This window comes from Vespula vulgaris, chromosome 9 (assembly GCF_905475345.1).
Source record: "Vespula vulgaris chromosome 9, iyVesVulg1.1, whole genome shotgun sequence".
Lineage (NCBI taxonomy): Eukaryota > Metazoa > Arthropoda > Insecta > Hymenoptera > Vespidae > Vespula > Vespula vulgaris.
In genome coordinates, this window is record NC_066594.1 from 3,087,021 (window position 1) to 3,111,313 (window position 24,293).

The 24,293-nt window shown below is 29.0% G+C and overlaps 6 protein-coding genes and 1 pseudogene across 6 annotated transcripts; 2 read left to right on the top strand and 5 right to left on the bottom strand.

The window, feature by feature from the left end:
* Positions 1–221: 221 nt before the first annotated feature.
* LOC127066201 (uncharacterized) lies at positions 222–6,389 on the bottom strand. The gene is given in 12 exon segments (XM_050999628.1): positions 222–381; positions 1,098–1,528; positions 2,398–2,747; positions 2,880–2,892; positions 3,009–3,209; positions 3,283–3,631; positions 3,715–3,962; positions 4,026–4,321; positions 4,691–4,793; positions 4,874–5,043; positions 5,261–5,550; positions 6,193–6,389. Coding segments are annotated over 12 exon segments (2,808 nt in total).
* A 1,869-nt stretch (positions 6,390–8,258) lies between these two features.
* Positions 8,259–10,193, bottom strand: LOC127066478 (odorant receptor Or2-like). Its single transcript, XM_051000268.1, has 5 exons — positions 9,638–10,193; positions 8,950–9,555; positions 8,641–8,745; positions 8,398–8,550; positions 8,259–8,327 (listed from the first exon to the last, which is right to left on the bottom strand). Exons 1-5 carry the CDS (start codon positions 9,890–9,892, stop codon positions 8,259–8,261), a joined length of 1,188 nt encoding a protein of 395 aa, XP_050856225.1. The 5' UTR covers positions 9,893–10,193.
* A 568-nt stretch (positions 10,194–10,761) lies between these two features.
* LOC127066202 (uncharacterized) lies at positions 10,762–13,102 on the bottom strand (annotated as a pseudogene).
* A 9-nt stretch (positions 13,103–13,111) lies between these two features.
* On the bottom strand, positions 13,112–18,345 carry LOC127066203 (uncharacterized). Its single transcript, XM_050999629.1, has 9 exons — positions 17,552–18,345; positions 16,877–17,482; positions 16,668–16,772; positions 16,076–16,246; positions 14,654–15,004; positions 13,968–14,573; positions 13,734–13,838; positions 13,497–13,649; positions 13,112–13,411 (listed from the first exon to the last, which is right to left on the bottom strand). The coding sequence occupies exons 1-9, from the start codon at positions 17,795–17,797 to the stop codon at positions 13,346–13,348; spliced, it is 2,409 nt and encodes an 802-aa protein (XP_050855586.1). The 5' UTR covers positions 17,798–18,345; the 3' UTR covers positions 13,112–13,345.
* Positions 18,346–18,481: 136 nt separating this feature from the next.
* LOC127066471 (beta-parvin) lies at positions 18,482–20,468 on the bottom strand. Its single transcript, XM_051000257.1, has 5 exons — positions 20,208–20,468; positions 19,509–19,772; positions 19,015–19,409; positions 18,699–18,942; positions 18,482–18,627 (listed from the first exon to the last, which is right to left on the bottom strand). The coding sequence occupies exons 1-5, from the start codon at positions 20,323–20,325 to the stop codon at positions 18,551–18,553; spliced, it is 1,098 nt and encodes a 365-aa protein (XP_050856214.1). The 5' UTR covers positions 20,326–20,468; the 3' UTR covers positions 18,482–18,550.
* Positions 20,469–21,317: 849 nt separating this feature from the next.
* LOC127066472 (28S ribosomal protein S35, mitochondrial) lies at positions 21,318–22,701 on the top strand. The gene is made up of 3 exons (XM_051000259.1): positions 21,318–21,588; positions 21,677–22,293; positions 22,413–22,701. Exons 1-3 carry the CDS (start codon positions 21,480–21,482, stop codon positions 22,671–22,673), a joined length of 987 nt encoding a protein of 328 aa, XP_050856216.1. The 5' UTR covers positions 21,318–21,479; the 3' UTR covers positions 22,674–22,701.
* A 239-nt stretch (positions 22,702–22,940) lies between these two features.
* LOC127066477 (uncharacterized) lies at positions 22,941–24,182 on the top strand. Its single transcript, XM_051000267.1, has 3 exons — positions 22,941–22,954; positions 23,325–23,514; positions 23,738–24,182. Exons 2-3 carry the CDS (start codon positions 23,375–23,377, stop codon positions 23,988–23,990), a joined length of 393 nt encoding a protein of 130 aa, XP_050856224.1. The 5' UTR covers positions 22,941–22,954; positions 23,325–23,374; the 3' UTR covers positions 23,991–24,182.
* Positions 24,183–24,293: the final 111 nt, after the last annotated feature.

Below are 24,293 nucleotides of genomic sequence, written 5' to 3' on the forward strand. Positions count from 1 at the left end.
ACATTTTGTTTATTCTATAAATACATGTTCTTCATAAAACATGTTCAATATTCAATGGATTCTCTTCCAACATTGTTATTATCTATATTATTGATAAAAATATATGGAAATCCTAGTGTATGTTCAACGAGAGTTTCTAAAGGATTTTTCAATGGAATCTGCCATTGATTTCTAATAGGATTGGAATGATGATAACGTCTAGCAACTCTTTCAAAATTTTTTTAAATTTCTTGATCTTCCAAAATATGTAAAGGAGGTGGCTTATCTTGTTCTGTAAGAATACTATCAAAGGACGTACGTTGGGTTGCCCTAATTAAGGCAGACTTTCTTAATGCTGTACTGGATAAAAATCTTTGTGATTCCTTATCATTACCTTCTTGCCTAAAATAATAAAAGTTGGAGAATATTGAATTGATTAAATAAGTCATGTTAGTGTTTTCAGTATTTTATATCTAATATGTTAAATGTCTAATCGATTTTGCACAAATCAATTTATTCGTAAAATACTTTTTATACCATTTTCCACATAATAAATTATGTATAGAGAAATATTATTTTTTCTTTTTTTTTTTTACATTATAGACCTTATTTTTATTAAAAATTATATTTTTTGTCTTCCTTTAATATATGGAAAAAGAAATTTTTTCAATGTTTTAAAAATTAAAATGTGCAAAATTGAGTGCACATAAATAATAATAGATATTTTTTACGGAAAATTTCGATATAGTATGCTAAGCATAGCATTGTATCTATACTATTGGATTAGCTACTAAATGATATCATATAATATTTTATATCTAAATAAACAACGATAATATTCATTATTACAAATTTTAAACAATCCAATACTATACTATATTATACTATATTCGTATTTTATACCATAAAATATATTATATAGCCAATAAATAATGTTAGAATTTTTAGTTAATAAATAGTAGTACTTTTAATAAAAAGTACTAATATTTATTAACATATAAAAATACTAAAATTTCCGACATTATTTATTGGCCAATTCAATAATATTATCTTTGTAAAGCAAATGTGTATCTGTGTGTGTTTTTGTATGTTATATTAAGATATATAAAATAATTTACTTTTTTAACGATACAACGTTATAGCGTTTATTCGAAGAACTCGGTTGATCCCAAGCATCCATTTCTGATATTGTTAAAATATCGAATGAATCGGATTTTCTTTTTTTTATCGCTCTTTGCCGTAAAGTATTGGTTTTGTTGTAAGGTAAGAACACTTTACTGGAGATCTGTTTCGACGATGGATTTAAAGTAAATAATGTAAAAAGAAAAATTGATAACGATTTGCTTACCGTTCGATATTTTCGAGAGACAACTTTATCCTTAATGGAAGTCAAAGCTGAGGATATTCGTTCATCCGTACTTTTTCGTGTTTTTCGTGTTTCGTGTTCGTTCGAACTTCGTGAGATTTCACCAATTGATTGAAGTGTTCGAAAGGATCGAAAAATTGAACCCAAAGGTTTTGAAAGACCATCGCAGGTGATAGCGGATGTCTATCATTTCAAATTAGAAAAAATATATACTTGTAAAGGAATTATGTGCTATGTTCAAATTATATGTATATGTGCGTGTCAATATACATTTATAAAATAAAAAAAATAAATATATCATTTTTTTCTGTGCTATATCAAACTATGAATATATATTTTATATAATATATAAACAACAATGATGATGATGATGATGATGATAATACGTTGTATCATTTTTATAATATCAACGAATGTAATTTTCTTTTACGAAAAGTAAGAGAACGCGTGAAAAGAAGAATACGTCTTTTAGGAATTCGTATTAAATCTCTGTCTATCTTCGATCTCGATAAAACGATATTTCTTTTATGCGAAGTATAAAGAAATCGACGTGTAAACGGATCAGTTCGCATAGCTCGGAATTCCGAGCATATCTGTGCATGTTCTGAACGAAGGAAGAATGCTATAGCTTCCTTCCACCATCGACGAATATCCCTTTTCTTAATGGTCCGTATTCGTGACGAAGAATAACTCTCATAATATGCAAAATGTCGCATGAATCGAGAACACGATTTTCTCGTGTGTCGTAGAATCGAGGAATGTGTTGGCGCTGTTAATCGATCGATGTCGATCTGCGACACATAGATAAGTACATAAGTATTTTTTCTCTCTACTTTTTTCTTTTCCTTTTTTTTTTTTTTTAACTAGAGATCAATCGTATTTAACCCTTTATATTCTACAGACAATCTTTTACTATAACATATCAGTATCTCTTAAGACATTTTTTTTGTGGTACCACTAGTACCGAAAATTAAAGAATACAAAATATGTATACCAACGTAGCAACGTCTATGGAATACAAAGGGTTAATTTTTGTTAACACATCAACGTACCTTACGTTTAACACGGTGGACATGAGAAGTCTGAACGATCGGTTGAGTTTGCATTACAGTCGATTTCGATGTACTCTGTTCTTTATCCGTGTCACCAAACAGACCTTTCGATTCTGCTACTTTGATCATAAACAAAGAATCAAACTGCATTATTTCCTTTCGCTTAATCACAGTTATAAAACATCCTGGCTCTAATGTCTGAGTACTATCCTTATTATAGACTTCGTCGAAAGTTTGAATTTCGAATAGATCGCTCTTCGGTACCTAAGATTTTTGTCATCGATTATCGCTAATCCTTTTGTGCTCTTATATCAAATCTAATTCGATATCACGTTTCGTTCCAGCCAAGTCTATCAAAGCGAAATATATCGAATTGTTTGATTTCAAATTATAAATACTTTATATAGATATTGTCATATTAACTAAGTGATAATATTTAATAGTAATTTACAATATTTTTTTAATATTATTTCAATACTGACCGAAAATGGCCGACTTAGCAGATCGGTTAGAACGAAACACCGAGAATAATTCAGACCCGCAAAGGATTAAAGGGATTTAAATAAATAAATAATATTTTATAAAAGAGACGAAAATAGCAACGATCTTACGTTTATGTTATCATATCTCGTAGAAGATGGTATTTTGCTTTCTTCGTGTTGATTTATCTTTTCTGTATAAGACGAGTCAGTAATAGAAGATTCCTCCTCGAATTCATCGTTCGAACTTTTGCTTTGTAGGGAATGCTTCGTCAAAGTTTTGATGATAGTATTCTGTCCTTGTTTTTCCTTCAATAAAGCTTTCCTCTTCGGCTAATCATACCAGAGACACGATTATAAAATGTGTCAAAAATTAAGCTAATGATAGCGTTAGAAAAATTCTTACCAGACATTCGCGAATATATTTTTCGGTAGCCATTTGATTAACATAATCGACAACTTGTTGTACCATTTTAGTTGTTTCGGAGGGTAAAACAGTATGTACTTCGTATATTAGAAATTGTACGTTTGGTCTTGTTAAAGCATATTTCAAAGTAGTCAATTGTTCGATTAAAACGGCACGAGTTTTAGAAAATTCGTCGTCAGTATTTGTCAATGATTCCAATAACTTCGTATCACCACCTCGAGCAACCACGAGATCAACGATATCCTTGACACCGATATAACTGGACGGTGGTGTAGCTAAAACAACAGTTGCTCTATCTATTTCAACTGATGGGGGTGGTGAGATATATCTGAAATTATCCTTCGAGATAAGTTCAGTTTTTCGATCATTTTCAAAATCATTTTAAACCATTCTCTTTAACAAATACATTACTTTTCCGAAAATACTCGACATTGTTGCAACGTAATTCCAAGCTTCTTCAAATACTCCTCGTATTCGTAACGACGATCACCCGTGCCAAAGGCTAAAAGTCTACCAGCACCTTCTACATTTGATAAAAGTTCTGCTAAATATCCTGTATGACGAGGTGCTACCGAATGAGTTAAAACTACAGGACCACATAGTCGACCTATTCGCATGGCTAGAGCTATGGCAGCTGCTCCAAGACATAATGATCGTTCCTATAGAAACCATATGATAGAGAATTAAAAAAATCATTTTGTAATACTATTTTAATTACTTACCAAAAATATAAATCGATGTTCACGAACGAGACTAGAACAAGCAATCCTCTCTCGTGTTTTTTCGTGTACGTTTATTACTTTCGGACAAAACGAATCGAAAACATAAGTATTCTCGTCCAATTCCGCAACTTCGCAATTTTCACAAAGTTCTAATCCAACTTCCTTTGATAATTCTTTGATCAGTTCGATCTTATTTATGCTACCATTCGATGTGTTGATCCATCCAGAAGCAATAGTATCTCCTTCGGACCAAACAATACCTTCGCCAGTACGCAGATGTTTCGGCAATAGTTTATCTATTTATATTATCTTTGAGATAAATATGTTCATTCACATTGAAAGAGATTTATTGTGCAGAACTGAGGAGAAGCCCTTCCCTAGAAGGAATGCGGATCTAATTAGTTGAAACAGCCGGTTGCTGCTCCACAACTTGGCATAGACGTTCAAGTGTTAAATACTATTTATTAAACATAATAACCAACATAATATCACTAGAGATTCTACTCTATGGACTTGAAGAGCTTCAAAGTTGGAAATGGATGGAACAGACGAAAAACTCCTCTTAACTTCGTACCGTCACGGGGGCAAACTTCTGAGCTCTGCACAGTACTTACTTACTATCATAATTTTGAATATATTCTTATGACTATAGAAATACAATTTACCAAGTGTAAGTGCTGATCCAGCTATTCGCAAACGAGATATACTGGCTGCTAAATGTGTCCTAACTTCTAAAAGAGCATTCTCGATATCTTTCAAGCCAACCGTCTTAACGATGCATCAAAGAGCAAAAATAAATTATTAAAGAACAAGATTAACAAATTTCATTGATAATTTACTCGTCGTACCTTAAAAATTTTATCACGTGCCTTTATAGTAACGATATCACCACGTCTGGAAAATTTTCTTCCTTGCATATCGTACAACAATAACCAAACGATCCTTTCACGATTTTTCAATGCCTGATTCCGAGACCAGAATCCAACATCTTGCAGAACGTAATTCAGAACATTTCTATCTAAAAAAAGGAGAACAATATATAATATATACATCAATATCTATATGCTATATTTCGAAAAGTAAATTCGATACGGTAAAACCAATCCTATTTTTAAAACAAATCCAAATATATCCAAGAATAAATTTAAGATTTAGAATTTAATTCTAGATTAAAAAAGAAATAAATTTACAAGTTAGATATAAACTGTCGGTCTTTTCCTAGTTAGATAACTTACATCTTAAAACATCGTACACAAGTCCAAATACACGTCGCATCTCAGCTTCGTTAGCATAACAAGGCTGAGTTTTTTCTTCTTCAAGAACTTTAGCTGCTAATAGGATATCTTCGATTCGCCATCCCGGTTCGATGTAAGTTTCCGTCATAGAACCATTAGAACTAAACGTAGCGCATAAACTAGTCGTATCTTCTTCCTTCAAGATCTTCGCCTTCACAATTCGTTCTAATTTTCCTGGACTCCATTCGTAATCCTGGGGATCCCTTAATTTCGTTTCCTTTTCATCTTTTCTTCTTGTTTCCACCATTATTGAGGATGTAGAAATTAATTTGCATCAGAGTCTATGTATTACATTAATCAAACTTTTTAGAGACGATTTTATCTTCTCTAAAAAGATACGCGGTTAGAGATCATACTTAAAAAAAAAAAAAGGATTTCAATTCATGTACTACAAGTTATCTTTAATCGACTGACCCGAATTTTTTAATGAGCCAAACTTAAAAATGTAGAAAAATACTGGTTATTACTACACTAACCTGTAATGTATTTATACTATTGCGATTCGTATTTTATTTAAAATACGGAATCGATATGAATGAGTTCCCAACATTTTTAAAATGATTCGAACGATCGAGAGTTAATTGAACGAACAGTTAATTATTATCTTAAGGGAAAACTGTGTTATGTGAGCACACAGCTAGAAACTTATTCATAATGACAGATGGAACATCGTTGACAGCATAAATTGTATGTGTGTGATGATAAACAATACATAAACGTTGAAAGAAAAATATAATTCTGCATTCTACTTCATTTCTTAAGTGTCATATTTTATAAATGTTTCTTTCTTCCACTCTCTCTCTCTCTCTCTTTTTCTTATCGTAGATATGTGTGTATGTGATTAATTACTAAATAAAAGTATACATCCTTACTCTAATCCGATTATTTTGATGTCTTTTTCTCGTTGTAATTCGACCAGTGTGTAATAAACTCGATGGCGCCATTGCGTATTGCTGGGTAAAATTAAATCGTTCAATTCCTTGTTACGTTGTTCCTCTTCCACATAACAAAGCCGTGGTATCCAGTGTACAATAATAAGTCGAAAAATATTCGCATAAACATCGAACATATTCGCTTTACGAGTATTGCTGGATGTTTTAATCGAATCGACGATCTTGAAATCCGATTCATCTTTCGATTTTTCGGAACGAATCGTTGCGGACATTAAATTTGAATAAAACAAAAAATGGAATGTATTTGCGTTGAAGAAAAAAAGAAAAAGTAGATGTTCAAGGCTCTTCGAATGGAAGTGAACTGAAGAAAAAAGTTGTCGTTTCTGTCGTAGACAATTCGCTTCGTAACATCGCGTGTCACGGTAACATCTTCCATGAATTCGGGTCTCGCTGTTAGACGAGCTAGCGAATAATCATCTAACTCGAAGGAAGGTAACATATTCATGCTACGGCTTATGCATTTTTCATAGTATATACGTTTTAATCGATAAAACGATCAGGCATCGTTTTATCGATCTTGTCCTCTTTCTTGTATACAGATGACTCGAGACATTTTGTAACAGGATCATTCGTAAAATTTATATTGTCGACATATAGCCAGTTGTTCTATCGTCATCAAAAAAGAAAAGTTCAGTGATATAACATGAGTTCAATGTCTCGGATATCGTGACAGAATATTACTTTTACCAAGCGATACTTGATGCAATATCTCATGCGATGCATACATTTTGTACTCACTTTGACGGACACAGTCGTCGTTTATACGATCAATTTGAAAATATCAGCTAGTTACGAAGTCTTATATAATTTACGCAAATGTACGGTTATATTGAAGGTTGCTAGAGAAACAAGAGTTACCTGATCATCGCATTATTCGATGATTTACAAGCAATACCTAATATCTTGTAGACGTATCTTTTGAGAGTGTACGTATATAATTACCAAGAGTGATTATTGCTCCATAAAACAAGACGATCTTTCTAATTCTCGATAACATTCAATCATATGATCTAAATAATGAATTGAGAAACGATGTGTTAAAATTATACGATTATCCATGAAAAGAAATTGGATATTAATATTAATTTATTAAACCTTGAGAATACAGTCACGTCTCGCTACTAATAGATCCATGGCCTCTGCTCATTGTACTAATCTGTTAATCATCAGATCATTATTACTCGGTTTTTTATGCATGATTTTGAATTCAGAATATTATGTAAAATTTATGTTTAGAATCTACCTAAAAAAACATATACATGTACATAAAATATTTATAAATAGATGCAATTACATATATCATTACATCGCTTACGAAGAGAGGACTAGAAACCATTGGTATACTCTTCCCAATCATTGTATTTCTCATACCAAGTAAATCTAGATGATCATATAGAAGCTAAAAATGTAGATTCTTCAAGGTTTCTTTACAAAATACATACCAATGTCAAAATTTACAGAATAATTCTGTAATTGTATACTCATAATATATAAAATATTGGAATTTTTCATTATGTAAAAAAAAGATAAATTAATATTTTCCCAGAATAAGTCGACATTAAAAATTTTAATAGTAAGTTTTATGATTTGATTTAATATTTTATTTTTAGTTGATATAAATTTTATTATTATCCTTTTATTTTTAATTAATATTCATTTATATACATATGTATTTATACTTATATTACACTGTATTCTTTAATACGATAATAGAAATGTTAAATTTACATCCATCTTTTTTATTTAAAGAGTAAAATATTAACCACAAATCATAAATTATGACAATTTTAATATAAAAAGTACCTACAATTAGACATTATATAGATAGTAATATAAATATCACATAAAAAAAAACATTGTATGATATACATTTTTATCTTATATGTCATATTTTATAATATTTTATTTATTACAACTCATGGACCCGTATATAATGCTTATGTAACTATATTTTTAATATTCTTGAATAATTTTATTTAATTTTATTAACTTTCATCATTATTCTCATCGAATGTTTGCAACAAAAAGTAATATGACAAGGACGTATTAAGTATCTAAAAGTAAAGAAGCAAAAAATGCATACACGAACGGAAATTAAAAATGATATCTAATAGTAATGTTTACCTTAACAAAAAGATCCAATGAAATAGAAAAGAGCTGACATGCTGTCAGTACAATCGGTTTCTGTACCAACATAAAAAGAACATCTTTCATCCGTTCAATGTCTCCATCTTGGTACCATCCGCAGCAATAAACACTGCGTCGGAATGCTTCACTCTGTATATATCAAACAAATACTTGAAATTAATACAATGAAAACGTTAGAAAGAGAAGAAGTATATATATATTATTCGAAATAATGAATACCTCCACAGCAAGAATACTTCCATACCAAGAATACATAAATGCTTGGGTCATTTTCATTATCCCATAAATAAGAAACAGAACAGTTTTACCTATACTTATCTCTGTCTTTTCAATGAAGAATAATGTTGAGTTATTATAACGAAATGCTAATATCAAGAATAATATTTTTAATCTGCTATTAATTAATTGAAAAGAAAAAAAAAGTATTAAAGAAAATGTTAATCTGATTGACGGAAATCGTATATACTATGAAGTATTAAATAAAATATGTATAAACACCAAAATTATATATAAAAATAGTTATCATACCTGAAACATTTGAAATATCAATGCACATAGGACAATAACACTGCTCACTATCAAGCATAACACGACTGGTCCATAAACGTTCTGAATGATATCACGACAACGTAAAAGTAAGATCTGCCTTTTAATGCAGTTACGTAGAATGACATCGAGTTCCTTAGACGATTTTCCAAGTTCCTCGCATTCGAAACACATGGCACGGAGAATTCCACTCATTTGAAATATGTAAAATCCGTAAATCGTATCAACGCCGCTAGTCACTGACACCACGAACCAACCGAATATAATTTCGAAAAGAAACTGTGCTTGATAAACTATATTCGGAGTTCCATCGATCCATGAAAAAGTAGCAGGATAGGGAAGAACGTAATGTTTGGGACTGATGTTCTTGATAATTTGATAGACGATCAATAAAATTGGTCTAAATATATACAGTAGTATTACAAACATCGTTAAATAGTAAACGATATATGCAGGACGTTTAAAAAGATTTAGCAACGACAATACGACAGGTCGATAATGTGTTTTTTCAAGCATTTCTTCGAACATTGATTCGAGATTGAAATTCAGTTCGCGTAATTGCTCTCGATATAAAAAGAACATCAGTGCCTTAAAAAACAAAAAGAGAAAAAAATAGAAAATTCAATATAATTCTCATTATTGAACACGAACAATTGGATAGCTCACATACCTTCACGGCTACTAGGAGAAAGCTTCCTAAAGGACTGAGTCCTTTCGTTAATACTTTGATATTATCAAGATTTTCTAGACAGAATTTCAATGTACCAAAAAACATAAAGGTTCCAGATAATACGATCAAAATAGGTAAATGTCGATAGAAATATGAGCTCTCCGTATTTTCTACAGGCCATAAACCGGCACATAACATTATACGTTTTATAAAACACTCATATTTTCGATACATTGCCAGTTGTTTCGTCATCATCGAATAAGAAAAAATCAGCGATGTAACGCGGGGTCAATGACTCATATATCGTGACAGAGTATTGCTTCTAACAAACGATACTTGATGATATCTCATGTGATTTCTTAAAGGTACGTTTTGTACTTACTTCGATCCGCACATTCGTCATTTATGCGATCAATTTCGAAATATCAGATAGTTACAAAGTTTTACGTAACTCTTTATGTAAATGTATGGTTGTATCGAAGATCGCTAGAGAAGCAAACGGTACTTTCTCATCAAATTACTCGATGATTTACAAGTAATACTCTGTATCTTACAGACGTACTCCGTTGAACCTATATTTGAAAATGTATTTGTATGATTACCACGAACGATTATTGATCCACAAAACAAAATGTATTCAGTTCTGCATAGTAGTAGTCCAGTAAGTATAGTGCTCTGATTTTTCTGATTTTCGATAATATTCAATGCAATCATTTAAATAGCGGATTAAAAAACAATTTGTTAAAATTGTAAGTTCATCTATAAAAAATATTGCATATTAATATTAATTTATTGAGCCAGTCTTGTTACTGACAGATCCATCGTTTCTGCTCATCTTACATGATCATCAGATGATTATTTCCTAATCTTTTTATGCATGATTTTAAACCCGTACTCTAAAATTATTCATAATGTTCTTTAAAACGTTTCTACCTACAAAAAATATATTATAAATAGATATTCTATGCAATTACATATATCATTATATCGCTTACAAAGAGAGGATCAAAAGGAGTGTCCTGTCGTTGTGCCATATTATTTTCAATTAAAAAAATCGATTATTAATGTTGATAAAAAAATCATAATTTACAATTGCTTTAATATATCAGGTACAAAGTGAATATTATACGAATACTAATACTACAAAACAATAAAGAATTATAAGCACGCGTGCTGTAACTTTTTATATCTTATACGTAAGGTATTGTGATACTGTTACAAGCCATATAATGCTTATATTACTTATCTTTATATAACATTAAGAAGTAAGATACATATTAGGACGATTTAACGTTTATCATTAGCTTCATCAAAAGTTTGCAACAAAAAGTAATATGACAAGGATGTATTTAATATCTGAAAAAAAAATAAAGAAAATTTATAAACGAATGAAAATAATGATATCTGATTCATAATTAGTATCATTACCTTAACGAAAAGATCTAACGAGATATAAAAGAAGTGACATGCTGATAGCACAATCGGTTTTTGTATCAACGTAAGAAGAACACCTTTCATCAGTTCGATGTTTCCATTTTGGTACCATTCGCTACAATAAACACTACGTCTAAACGCTTCACTCTATATAAAAAAGGTATCTTTTAAAATAATGCAATGAGAACGAACCTGAAAGAGGAAGTATATTATTTGAAACGATAACAATACCTCGGTAGTTAGAATACTTCCATACCAAGAATACGAAAATGCTTGCGTCATTTTCACAATCCCATAAAGAAGAGCCACAACAGCTTTACCTAGAGTTATCTCTGTCTTTTCAATCAAGAATACATTAAATTATTACATCAAATCGCTAATAGCAACGATGATATTTTTAATCCTCTAATGCATTTACAAAAAAGAAAGATGTCAACCAACCAAATGTTTAAAATCTTTCAAACGCAAATTAGTATTAAATTCAGATGCAAAACAATTATTAAACGCGTAAGTATTAATAACAAAGTAATAAACAAATCTGTCGTACCTGTAACAACTGAAATATCAGCGCGCATAGGATAACAACACTAGTCAACATCAAGTTCAATACTACTGGTCCATAAATACTTTGAATTATGTCGCGACAACGTAAAAGTAAGATCTGCCTTCTTATGCAGTTACGTAAAATAATATCGTGCTCTTTAGACGATTTTCCAAGCTTCTCACATTCCAAAGACATTACACGTAGTATTCCGATCATTTGAAATATATAAAATCCATAGGCTGAATCAACTCCACTGGTCACAAACACGATGAACCAACCCATTTGGATTTCGAAGAGAAACTGTACTTGATATCGTATACCGAGACTACCATCGATCCATGGAAAAATGGTAGGATAAGGAAGGACGTAATGTTTGGGATTTATGTTCTCGATAACTTGATAACAGATCAATAGAAAAGGTGTACACGTGAGCAAAATTATTGTCATTATTATCAAATAGTAAAAAATATATGCAGGACGTTTAAAGAGATTGAGTAATGAAAATATGACAGGTTGATAATATACTTTTTCAAGTATTTCTTCGAACATTAATTCGAGATTCAAATTCAGTTCGCGTAATTGTTCTTGATATAAAAAGAACATTAGTGCCTTAAATGATAAAAAATGAAAAAAATAGAAAATTCAATATAATTCTCACTCTTGAACACGAACAATTGGATAGCTCACATACCTTTACGGCTACTAGTAGAAAGCTTCCTAAAGGACTGAGTCCTTTCGTTAATACTTTGATATTATCAAGATTTTCTAGACAAAATCTCAATGTACCAAAAGACATAAAAATTCCAGATAATATAATCAAAATAGGTATATGTCGATAGAAATATGAGCTCTCCTTATTTTCTGCAGGCCATAAACCGGCGTAGAAAAGTATACGTTTTATAAAAGACGCATATTGACGATATATAGTCAATTGTTCTGTCATCGCGATCTTTTCTCTTTCGATCAGCGATGTATTGTGAGGTCAATGCCTCGTATATCGTGACAGAATATTGCTTCTAACAAACGATACTTAATACGATATCTCATGCGATTTCTTCAAGGTACATTTTGTACTTGCTTCGACGCGCACATTCGTCATTTATGCGATCGATTTGAAAATATCAGGTAGTTCAAAAGTTTTATCTAACTCGTTACACAAATGTACGGTCGTTCAATAGATTGCTAGAAGAGTATGAATTTGCAGCTCGTCTGTCAGATCACTCGATGATTCAGAAGAAATAGCCTGTTCTCTAATAATCAAGTAGCATGGTTTGCGTCTTACTAAAAAATGATGCATTAAATAAGTATTACGACTTGTGACATTATTCAATCGTCTCCTATAAGCGTCATATTAGAAATTGTAATTTCTTTGGATTCCTGTGAGTAAATTTAAATAATTGTATATACTACATATATTACTAACATAATAAGTTATAATCGTAATAATGTAATTACTACTAGTTTATCCGACTAAAAAGTAATATTTTTTAAACTATTCCTATGAATAGTTTAAAATAGTTTCCATTTATTAAATGGAAGTTTTCATGACATTTATTCTAATTATAATTCATATCTGATATCAACATCTGCATTGGTAACAAAAGAAGTTCTTTTATTTCTCCTTATTATATCATCTAACTAATGAAATGGTTATTTGATAATTAAATGATATTTAAATGATATCTACAAATTTGTACTATTAAAAAATATAGATACAAGTTTCTAACGAATTAAGGTGCATTCATTTCTTCGAACGTTTGTAATAAAAAATAATACGATATGGACGTATTGATAATCTGAAAAATGAATCATATATTATCTTAGATTTATTTTATAATTTATATCAAGTATAACGTATAAGATCGTAAATACTATGGTTACCTTAAGAAACATATCTAATGAGATAGAAAAGAAATTACATGCTACCAATACCATTGGTTTTTGTGTTAATACAAGAAGAATGCCTTTCATAATAGATAAGTTACCATATGCGTACCATTTGCAACAATAAATCCTTCTACGAAAATCTTCACCCTGATACATCATAAAATTCAAATAAAAACGATAAATTTAAATAAAAGATAAAGTTTTTTGAACTATAAGTATATACATATTTACCTCCGATATAATGATACTTCCATACCACGCATACATAAAAGTTTGTATTCCTTTCATTACACCATAAACAACGAATAAAAGAGTTTTTGATACCGTCATCTCTGTCTTCAACACAATAAAAAAAAACAAGATACGTTTTTCTAATTTGAAATACATTATGAAATAAAATATAAAACAGATATTTATTTAAAAAGTCTTTTTTTAAGAAAAATATTATTGCAAAATTGATTTTACCTTAAATATTTGGAACGATAATGCACATAAGACCGTCGCACTGGTCAAAACCAAGTTGAATACGATCGGTCCATAAACATTTTGAATAATATTGCGACAGTGTAAAAGTTTAATGTGTTTTTTAATACAATTATGAAGAATATCGTGTAAATCCTCGGCCGATTGTGTGAAATATTCGCATTCGTAAGATATGGCTCGGAAAAGTCCGACTATTTGAAAGATATAGAATCCAAATAAAGAATCAACACTGCTTGTTACAAATATAGCGAACCAACCAAATTGTATCTCAAAAAGGTATTCTATGTGATAATATATTCCAGGAGTCCCATCGATCCATGGAAAACTCGTTGGAAATGGAAGACCGTATCGTCTAGGATGTATATCCTTAATTGCTTCGTATCCTATGAATATAAGTGGAGTACAGATGTATAAGGCCAAGGTACTCGTGATTAAAACGTAAAAGATATAAGTGAAGTAACGAAAGAGATTCAATAGCGATAAAAGTATAGGTCTCAGTCGTGGATTTTCAAGTGTTTTCTCGAACATTGGATCAAGGATACCGTTCAGTTCACTAAGCTGCTTTCGATATATAAAAAACATCAGAGCCTTAAAGGAACGAAATCAATACGTTATTCGACCCATACATTTTAGCATTGAGAGTCCAACGTTTGAAATATGAAATGTACCTTCAATGATATCAAAGAGAAACTTCCTACGAGACTTAGACCCTTTGTGAATAGGCTTAAATTGCTGATATTATCTCGGCAGAATCGCAATACACCAAAAAACATAATGACACCCGATGATACGGCTAGAATTGGTAACTGTCGATAGAAATAAGAACTTTCTTTTTGTGTCATCGGCCATATTCCAGCAAGAAGAACCAAACGCTTAACGAAACGTGCATAATTTCTATAGAGCTCTACTTGTTCTGTCATTGTCCTACGGAAATAGCAGCAATTCCGAGCAAATTGGTGCCTATCCTTCCAACGAATGGTCAGCGGTAACAGTCTTTCAACTGCGCCAACTTGTGGAGACTATTCGCTTGCTATTTCATAAAATTATATTCAGCAATTTTCCTGATTCTCGCGTGATACATTTTTAATGTATGTAATCGATTTGCAGCTAGCAAGTAGTTAGAAAGTTACGTATCCTAGGACCGTAGAAAAGATTCAAACTGGCCATACAATTTAGTAAACGTTCGAACTACAACGATTACGTTCTCAACGGACCAAGTTGCAAGAATAAATATATCTCAATATTCGATCAATTTTCAAAACCTAATGATATATAAAAAATATATGTTAATAACATTTATCGATTTCATCCTTCATATCCTAAAAAATCCTAGATTTGGATTTGCTCCATTATTATTTTCTATATTCATAATATCATCAAATCTATACATCAAAGTGTTCGATCAAATTGTGAAAGTACAAAAAGAAATAAAAAATTAATAACTACGAAAGTAATATAAAACTACGAAAAGGAATATAATATTAATGATCTTTAAAAAACAAATAATGACTCCGAAAATATATGACAAATATATAATGTAAGGTAAGACTTCTTTAAATATATACCTATACTTATCGATCATAACAACAGATGCATACTAGAAATAAGATCAACATAATTTATTTTAATGATTCTATGATATTTTTTTAAAACAATTTCATACTAATATACTAATTACTATATAGTATAGTAATATTGATATATAGTACTTAACAAAATTCCTAGTAATTTTGATCATGTACAAGATGTATTATATAAACATATATATATATATATATATATTATAACAATATTTTATTTATCTAACTTTCAAACTACTTGCACGACATTAAATAAAAAGTTGATGAATTCACTACTCATTTGATTTCAAGCCAAGCTTTTTCTTGATGCAAGAAAAAAGTTTAAGAACTAGCTACCTGTTGATTCATTATATTACGTTCGTCAAATGTTTGTAATAAGAAATAATAAGACATTGACGTGTTAATGATCTAGAAATTGAAAGATATACCTTGTTATTTTTTTACCATTGTTTTTTAAAAAGTATAAATTTAAAAAACAAAATTTTCCTATAAATATTAAATATATAATCATGCCCTTTTTTTTACCTTAATAAAAATATTCAATGAAATATGTGAAAAATGACATGATATGAGTACGATCGGTTTTTGCGTCAATACGATCAAAACATTTTTCATAAGCATTACATTTTCGCTGTATTCGTACCATTTGCTGCAATATACACTTCGTTGAAATGCTTCACTCTAAATATAAATTAATATGCGAAATTATGATAAATATTAAATAAAGTAAAAAAGCTATATATATATATATATATATATACATACATACAATAACATGTGGTACTTACTTCATCGGTGGATAGGAGATAATAAAACAATAAAAAAATTTCATATAAATATATTTTAGTGCTAATAAAAAACAGGGTAAGACACACGATAATTTGTTAATGTGTCTCTATGCTGTTATTCTTATTTTTCAAGTAACTTTAAATCAGATCGAATGAATCACATATTAATATGAACTTTTTTCATTTTTTGGTATCTCCTATCCACCAATGAAGTGAGTCCCATATTTTACGAAACATCCTATATATATATATATATATATATATATATATATATATATATTTTTTTTTTTGTTTAATACGATAACCATACATACTTCTGAAGTAATAATACTTCCATACCAGGAATACATAAACGCTTGAATAGTTTTCAATAATCCATAAATCACAAATATAAGCATTTTACCTACAGTCATCTCTGTCTTAATAACAAAAATATATTTTGATACATGAGTAACACATTAAAAAAAATAATAACTATATTAAACTACAGCTAATATATAAAGGGAAAAAACTGATTATTTACCTGAAACGCTTGAAATATTAGTGCACACAAGACGACAGCGTTAGTCAACATTAAATCAAGCACAATGGGTCCATAAATTTGTTGGATGATATCGCGACAACGTAATAATCCTATTTGCTTCTTGATACAATTATATAAGGTGCTCTCAAATTCGCTAGAAGATTTCAAGCTGTTTTCACATTCGAAGGACATAGCACGTAATAGCCCAATCATTTGAAATAAATAAAATCCATAAGATGAATCAACACCGCCCGTAACAAATATAATGAACCAAACGCATTGTGTTTCGAACAAGAACTGTATTTGATAAATTATTCCAGGTGTTCCATCAATCCACGGAAAATTGGTAAGAAATGGAAGACTATAATGTTTAGGTTCTACACCTTTGATTCCTTCATATCCAATTATTATAACTGGTGCAAAAATATACAAGCTCATAGTGCCCAATATTAAGTAATATACCATATATGCTGGATATCGGAATAAATTAATCGTCGATAGAACGATGGGTCTAAATTGCGTATTTTCAAGCACTTCATTGTACATTAATTCGAGCGTACTGTGTAGTTCATAAAATTGTTTTCGATATATGATAAACATAAATGCCTAAAAGAAATAAAAAAAGAGAAAAAGCATTATAAGTTGATTAGTTAAGTATTCGAATATTAAATTTACCTTAACAATCATCAAAGAGAAGCTACCAACGAGACTTAAACCTTTTGTAAAAACACTCAAATTATTGAAATTATATAAACAGAATCTCACTACACCAAAAAACATAATAAAACTAGTTAATAATGTTAAAACGGGCAACTGTCGATAGAGAATAGAACTTTTGGTCATAGGATATATTCCTCCAAGAAGAAGCATGCGTTTTACAAAACGAGCATACGCTCGATACATTTCCAGTTTTGTCATCATTATACGCAAATAGCAGCAATTTCTCTGAAATCAATGTCTAACGATACAGTAAAGATACAGTCGAAAGTAACGAAACGACTATTCGTAATTTCATAAATTTTCATTTGATAAGTATGACAGCGTACATATACGTAACGTTTTGTACCTGTACGCTAAATGTATATGTATGCGATCGATACAGAAGCATTTAGTAGTTAAGAAAATCTTTGCAAATCGCTGTTCATATCTATTTTAAGTAGAGAAACTCTAGGAGGATCCAATTTACCATATACGTTAGTCTGTGATACAATCTCAGTTCGAACAAATCCATTATCTTACCAACTTACATGGAGATTGAACGAATAAATTGATTTCAACCTAAGTTCTACTTAAAAACTACTTTTAAATTTTATACGAATCGCATATCCCGGTAATGAAATCCATTAAACGGATTTTATGTCAACATTTTTTTTATTTTTTTGTGAGTATATAAAAATAATTATAGTATACTTTGGTTCAATTATTATAAGAAGGCACATAACTTTTATCTTCTATATAAAATAAAAAACTTGATTATAACAAAATATAAGAATAATTTAAAATAATCACTTATAAATATTACTACGATTAGTGGCAGTTTCTAATTGTTTAAGATCAAAAGATGTAACATACTATTTAGTTAGTACAGTAATATCATAAAACAAATTAACATAATCGTATTTAATCTTTCAATGATATATATACTCCTCTCTCATTTACTTTTATAAAAATATATCAATTCAAACCTTTGTATTTTGTAAAAAGATTATATAAAACACGAAGAGTGGACTTCAAGTCCAAATTTACGATGTCTGTAAAGATATGAAAATGATTAAAATATAAAAAATTAAAATATTAATAAATATTATAATAAGTTACTAACCTTCAGGTCTTGCCTTAGGTTTAGGTAATCCTATATCTTGCATAATATCAAATGCAAAAGAAACATTGTGAACTTTTTGATCATGTGTTTTTGGTGTCAAATGAAAACTGCCTAATGGAACAAAAAATCCCTCCAAGAGTCCTAGTAATAATGTCAAAAACACGCCATCATGAAATTGTGTATCAAGATCAGTTACTTCCAAATGCACTTTGCTTAAATGTTTATTAGCAAAAGTAATCAAAGACTGAAACAAAAACATTATAATTATGTATTTCAAATGATTTATATAAAACATCTTCAGCATAGATAAACTTACTTTTTTAACAACTGCAAGTTTATCTGGTGCATGATCAAATAATGTATCAAATGCATCTCTTTCACAACGCATTCCTAGATCATCATAAATGGAAGTAATTTCTTCTCGTACCGTTCTATGCATTAATTGACCATCTTTTTTTTTCACCACTACCATTTGAACTGCTACTCTTTCTGGCAATCTAACGGGTGCTCGAAACTGCCGTGCTAAACCGACTAGTATATGCAAAATAGGGACAATATTTTTTGAACGGACTGATTCAACACTCCACTTATAAGGTGGATATCGTCCTAATACACGATTTATAGCTGCTAAAACAACAGCCAATTTTTGTTTTTGCCCTTCTTCTGATTGTGTAACTTCTGGTACATCTAATTTCTCTCCAGTCAATTTCTCTAAAAATGATTTTTACTTTATTTTATATTAAACATAGGAATAATAACAATACAAAAAATTGAAATAAGAACAATGAAAATTTAAAATAATAATCATACCTAAAAGCTTTTGCAATACTTGTCCATCATATAAATCTTCTACAATATCTTTTACAATAATACGTTGATTAGCTAGTTCATCATTAATCCACTCTAATAGAACATATATAAGTTCCTGAAGTTTTGAATCTTCTAATGATCTTGGTTCTATCATTGAACGTTCCTCATTCTCATCGAGAGCATATTCCTCTGGTGGCATATCTGGCGTAGCAGCATATCCGGGAGAATCAATAGCATATTTACCTTCTTCTTGAACTTCTTGTACTAAGACAAAAATAAATTTTATAAATAAGAACATGATATTAATTTAGTAATACATATAAATAATTAATTTCACTAATATTAAAATAATAATAATAAATGTATATGTCAATCAATTTTTATATAAATAGTATAATATAATATACATATATATATATATAAAATTAAATTAAATTATAATTTATATACATATAAAATAAATGAGATATATATATAACTATAAATATAATACAATTATTTACTATATATGAATATTTAAATATTTATTTATATAAAAATTTATTGACATATTCGACATAACAATTTTATATAAATAAATAGATTTTTTTTCACTATTATGTTTTCGAAATGTTGACATATACGAATCGTCTCCAAATAAGGGAAGTACTTAATGCATAAGTATGATGTCATGTACAATTTTATATATCCAAGTCATACCTTCTTTAATTCGTTTTTTTCGACCAAGAGTTCCAATTTTGTCCCAAAAACTTTCTTCTTTCTCATCTTTTTTGGAGGAAATTGGAGGACGAGGCGATTTCGGACGAGGGGATGCCATTATCCCAATTTTATAATTCGTATCTATAATAAAATGTAATACAACATTTACTAATGTTTTCTACACTAACAATAACACCACCGATCGCTAATCATTTATGATCATATAGCAAACTCAGACGATCGTTGAGTTTGGTTGAAATAGAACGCAATATTGTGCGCTCGCGCGTTTTGTTTTTCCAATTTTTAAAAAAGGCGCGTATTTTGAAATGATATTAAACTTTTATAAAAATAACTAATAAATAATTATTAAAAAGATAATGGCAAATTATTACTAAAATTAAAATAAATATCAAAGAAAAGAAATTTACCTTTACATTGTTCGTTGGTATAATTTGGATTGTTTTTTATATCTAACGTAATTTCTTCTTTGACATCATACTGTATTTGAAAATTCTGACATTCCTTTTTACGAATGCCTCCAATTACTTTGGGAAGATCTTTTGTTTCAAAAAGAATCATTTCATTTCCACAACTATTGCTACTTACCGAATCTTTTTGTTCTTCCATTTTTAACAATATTATTTTTTTAATATTTATATCTTTTTAACCAAAATAATATTTAATTCATTTTAATAAAATCCGATTAAAAAAGAATTCTGAATTTTGTAATGACAGGATAAATTACTTGAATTCTTACTTATACCTTTTTCAACTGAATCAGTTATAAAAGTCAAAGGAAACTTAACATCCGCATGCGATAAGAAATTATTGTTCGATTGTGATTTTTACAAGCATTAGTAATTTATTCAAAAAAACGCGCGAATCATTTATCAAACCATTTATTTGAATTATTCGAAAAGATCTAAGAAACAACAATATTAAATGCAACGTATCATATATTATTATTTATGCAAAATAAATAAAATATTGATATAATCAGTAATATCATATTACTGATAATATTAAATTTTTTTTTTCATATTATATTATACTTAAACAAAACATTTTGTTCTTTTCTTTATTATTTTTTATTCTTTTCAAAAAACGTGGCAGATGGCGGTAAAGTAGTATAAATGGTAATCTAACCTATTTCAAGTATGCGAGTAAGAAAATGATTTGAACTGAATATTTAAACGTAAAAAAGTAACGAAGTTTTACTATACATAGTTAATACGTTTCATTTTTGCTAAAGTATAATATAGCACTTTTAATATGTCGATAATTATACGACGCTATAAAAAAAATATAATTTTTCCATTATCAAAAGTATTTAATTCCACGTCCACATCAGATGAAACAGATAAAAAAACTACTGCAAAAGGTGTGTTTTATTATATCATAATTTAATTTTAGATTCATAAAAACTTATTGTATTGCTGCTAAATTTTAAGAAATTTTTGTATTCGTAGAATTTCGTGTATTAGAGTTAATGCCACAGAGAAATAAAATAAATGTAGTAAAAAAACAAGAGTCTTCAAACATCCATTCAAGATGTGATGATATGTCTATTGATCAAGATTGGCCATCAATTTGGTCTGGTGCTCGTTCTTTTAATCCCAATATTGTACCACTTCCTTTACGCCAAGGTTATGTAAAAGGTAAAAGAGTACCTCCTAGTAAATATGGAAATGCAGAATTATTAAAAATACCTAATTTTTTACATCTTACACCACCTGCAATAAAAAGACATTGTGAGGTTCTGAAACAATTTTGCACTAGCTGGCCTAAAGAATTAGATACAGATGAAAAATGTAATCAACATTTTCCACTTGATATAATTACATCAGATTATTGTTACTCTTCTCCTACAATAAGAGAGCCACTTGCAAGAATTGTAAGCTTAAAAGTAAATTTAAATTCTCTTACCTTGGATAGTCATGCTAAAGACAAACTACTTAGATTAGTTGGAAATAAATATAATCCAGAAACAAATATAATAACAATAACTGCTGATAGATGTCCAACCAGGAAACAAAATTTAGAATATATTGAATATCTACTTGTAGCATTATTTCATGAATCCTGGGTAAGTCATAAAATATAATACAGTTCCCTTCATTGTTTATAAATTTTTCTATAGATTTTATATAGAATCTGTAATGATTAATTTTTTTCATATACTTATTAATAAAATGATATATTTAGCATACAGAAGCTTGGGAAGCTGAAAAATCTGAAGCTGATATGGAATATTATGATTGGGATAAAAGTAAAAGTCGTCAAAATTTTATTGCATTACACAGCTGGCCAGATTCATCTACTGATATAGATATTGAAACTATTCCTTCCGTTAGAGAATATAAGATTGCTGTTTCTGAACTTATAAACCAAGGAGAAGATCAATATTCATTAAACAAGTATAAAGAAGCAGTAAAAAATGTACTTCATCTTAAATGTATTAATTAAAATTAAAATAAAGTTATATATGAAATTATGTATGATAAAATTTTGTTAATTTTATATTACTGTTATTTCATTAATTTAAAATATTGTAAAACTTTATATATAATTGTTATGATTTGAAATTACATAATTTCAATGATACATTTAATGAAATATTTAATTAAACTTACTTTCTTTAATATTTTGTACAAAAAAAATTTCTGGTTTTTTTTCTTAATCAAACTCAATAATACGAGAAAAAAAATAATACTATGTATATACACAGTTAATATTGCATGTAATAGGTATGGCCGTCACAGTAGATATGTTCCGATTACTATAAATTTACGTATAATTAGAATACATACTGCGTGACGAACAACTAGAGCATGTAATGATTTGAAATAACACAATTATGCACAATGATACACATTAAATATATTTATAAATATATCAGTGTTTCAAGAAATCTGTACTGTTCACTAATACTCGATATGTGAAATCATACAAAAGGAAAAAAATTGAAAAAAATTTAATTCTTTAAGAATAGAATGCTACGAATAGTAATTTTGATAGTATTAGAATTATCTTGTTTTATTGTTAATTCTAAAGAGGAATCGCATATTTCTTATCTACCGAAAAATGTCAACAATCAAAATTTACGTTTTTCGGCAGTGCATGATCCACCGTCTTGCAAAAATCTTGCTGTTTGTTACCTGAACGAAATGTTTGATACATCGTATAGAAGAAAATCGGATATACATTCTCCATCTATTCAAAAAGAATATGGTAAAAAAGAAACCAATCTTCAAGCAAGAAGTTATTACAATGGTTTCGGAGCACCTGCCACAGCGACGTATTATCCGTAAGTTAATGTTTTAATATTTAAAAAATTCATGTTTTAATATTTTAAATCCTTCTAGATACATATAAAAGTGTGCTCAGTACAGATTTATTACACTTCAATGTATTTCTTTGAAAATGGATATTTTATTGCAATGTATAATACATTTAACTAGAATTTAATTATATAGAGAAAAGTTTAGTGTCTTAGCATTTGAACTAAAAGCATCATGTATATATTTCAGGACTTTTGATCCAATTAGTGTTTTAGCATCATTAGCATTTTTAGCATTTTTATTGCAATCCTTTGCATCATTATTTGATCATTCAAGATCAATTGTACCAACAATGATTAATAGTCGTGAATCATCAACACAATTGAAAAATGTGGGAATTACAAGACGTATACTACATGTATCAGATGATTATGTAAGTACCTTTTCATTTTTACTTACACAGATGTATTATGTTAATTATATTAACATACCTGTGTTGTAGGAGAACCTTAATTGAAGATGATCGAATAAACACAATACCTATATAAGCTATTATAAGATAAAATATATTTATAAAAAAGATATAAAAATATTTTACTAAAACGCAGTATATAATATTTATACAGATTGTACTTAGATAGAAAAAATTCTATAATTGTAGAGATTATTGTTCAAAAAGAAATATAATTAATTATAAGAATGCTTGTATTAAATATTTTTTTTCCTTTTCTCTTTTGTATTTAATTTATTCTTGACATTGTCTTTTATAAAATATTCATTTCGTCAAAATTATACATATTTTTAC

What these genes read in the sequence shown, in the direction of transcription:
- LOC127066203 (XM_050999629.1), bottom strand. Translation starts at nt 17,797, where the DNA reads ATGATGACAAAACTGGAAATGTATCGAGCGTATGCTCGTTTTGTAAAA. An exon ending in TTAAGGTAAAAAAAAGGGCA is followed by an intron (nt 15,005 to 16,075) that starts TGATTATATATT and finishes GCAAGCGAATAG; the next exon opens with TCTCCACAAGTTGGCGCAGT. An exon ending in TATCGTTCCAAATATTTAAG is followed by an intron (nt 13,839 to 13,967) that starts GTAAAATCAATT and finishes ATTGTGTTGAAG; the next exon opens with ACAGAGATGACGGTATCAAA.
- LOC127066478 (XM_051000268.1), bottom strand. Translation starts at nt 9,892, where the DNA reads ATGATGACGAAACAACTGGCAATGTATCGAAAATATGAGTGTTTTATA. An exon ending in TTCTCCTAGTAGCCGTGAAG is followed by an intron (nt 9,556 to 9,637) that starts GTATGTGAGCTA and finishes TTGTTTTTTAAG; the next exon opens with GCACTGATGTTCTTTTTATA. An exon ending in TGATATTTCAAATGTTTCAG is followed by an intron (nt 8,746 to 8,949) that starts GTATGATAACTA and finishes TTCATTGAAAAG; the next exon opens with ACAGAGATAAGTATAGGTAA.
- LOC127066477 (XM_051000267.1), top strand. Translation starts at nt 23,375, where the DNA reads ATGTTTGATACATCGTATAGAAGAAAATCGGATATACATTCTCCATCT. An exon ending in GCCACAGCGACGTATTATCC is followed by an intron (nt 23,515 to 23,737) that starts GTAAGTTAATGT and finishes TATATATTTCAG; the next exon opens with GACTTTTGATCCAATTAGTG.
- LOC127066471 (XM_051000257.1), bottom strand. Translation starts at nt 20,325, where the DNA reads ATGGCATCCCCTCGTCCGAAATCGCCTCGTCCTCCAATTTCCTCCAAA. An exon ending in AACTTGCAGTTGTTAAAAAA is followed by an intron (nt 18,943 to 19,014) that starts GTAAGTTTATCT and finishes TTTTTGTTTCAG; the next exon opens with TCTTTGATTACTTTTGCTAA. An exon ending in ACCTAAGGCAAGACCTGAAG is followed by an intron (nt 18,628 to 18,698) that starts GTTAGTAACTTA and finishes ATATCTTTACAG; the next exon opens with ACATCGTAAATTTGGACTTG.
- LOC127066472 (XM_051000259.1), top strand. Translation starts at nt 21,480, where the DNA reads ATGTCGATAATTATACGACGCTATAAAAAAAATATAATTTTTCCATTA. An exon ending in TAAAAAAACTACTGCAAAAG is followed by an intron (nt 21,589 to 21,676) that starts GTGTGTTTTATT and finishes TTGTATTCGTAG; the next exon opens with AATTTCGTGTATTAGAGTTA. An exon ending in CATTATTTCATGAATCCTGG is followed by an intron (nt 22,294 to 22,412) that starts GTAAGTCATAAA and finishes TGATATATTTAG; the next exon opens with CATACAGAAGCTTGGGAAGC.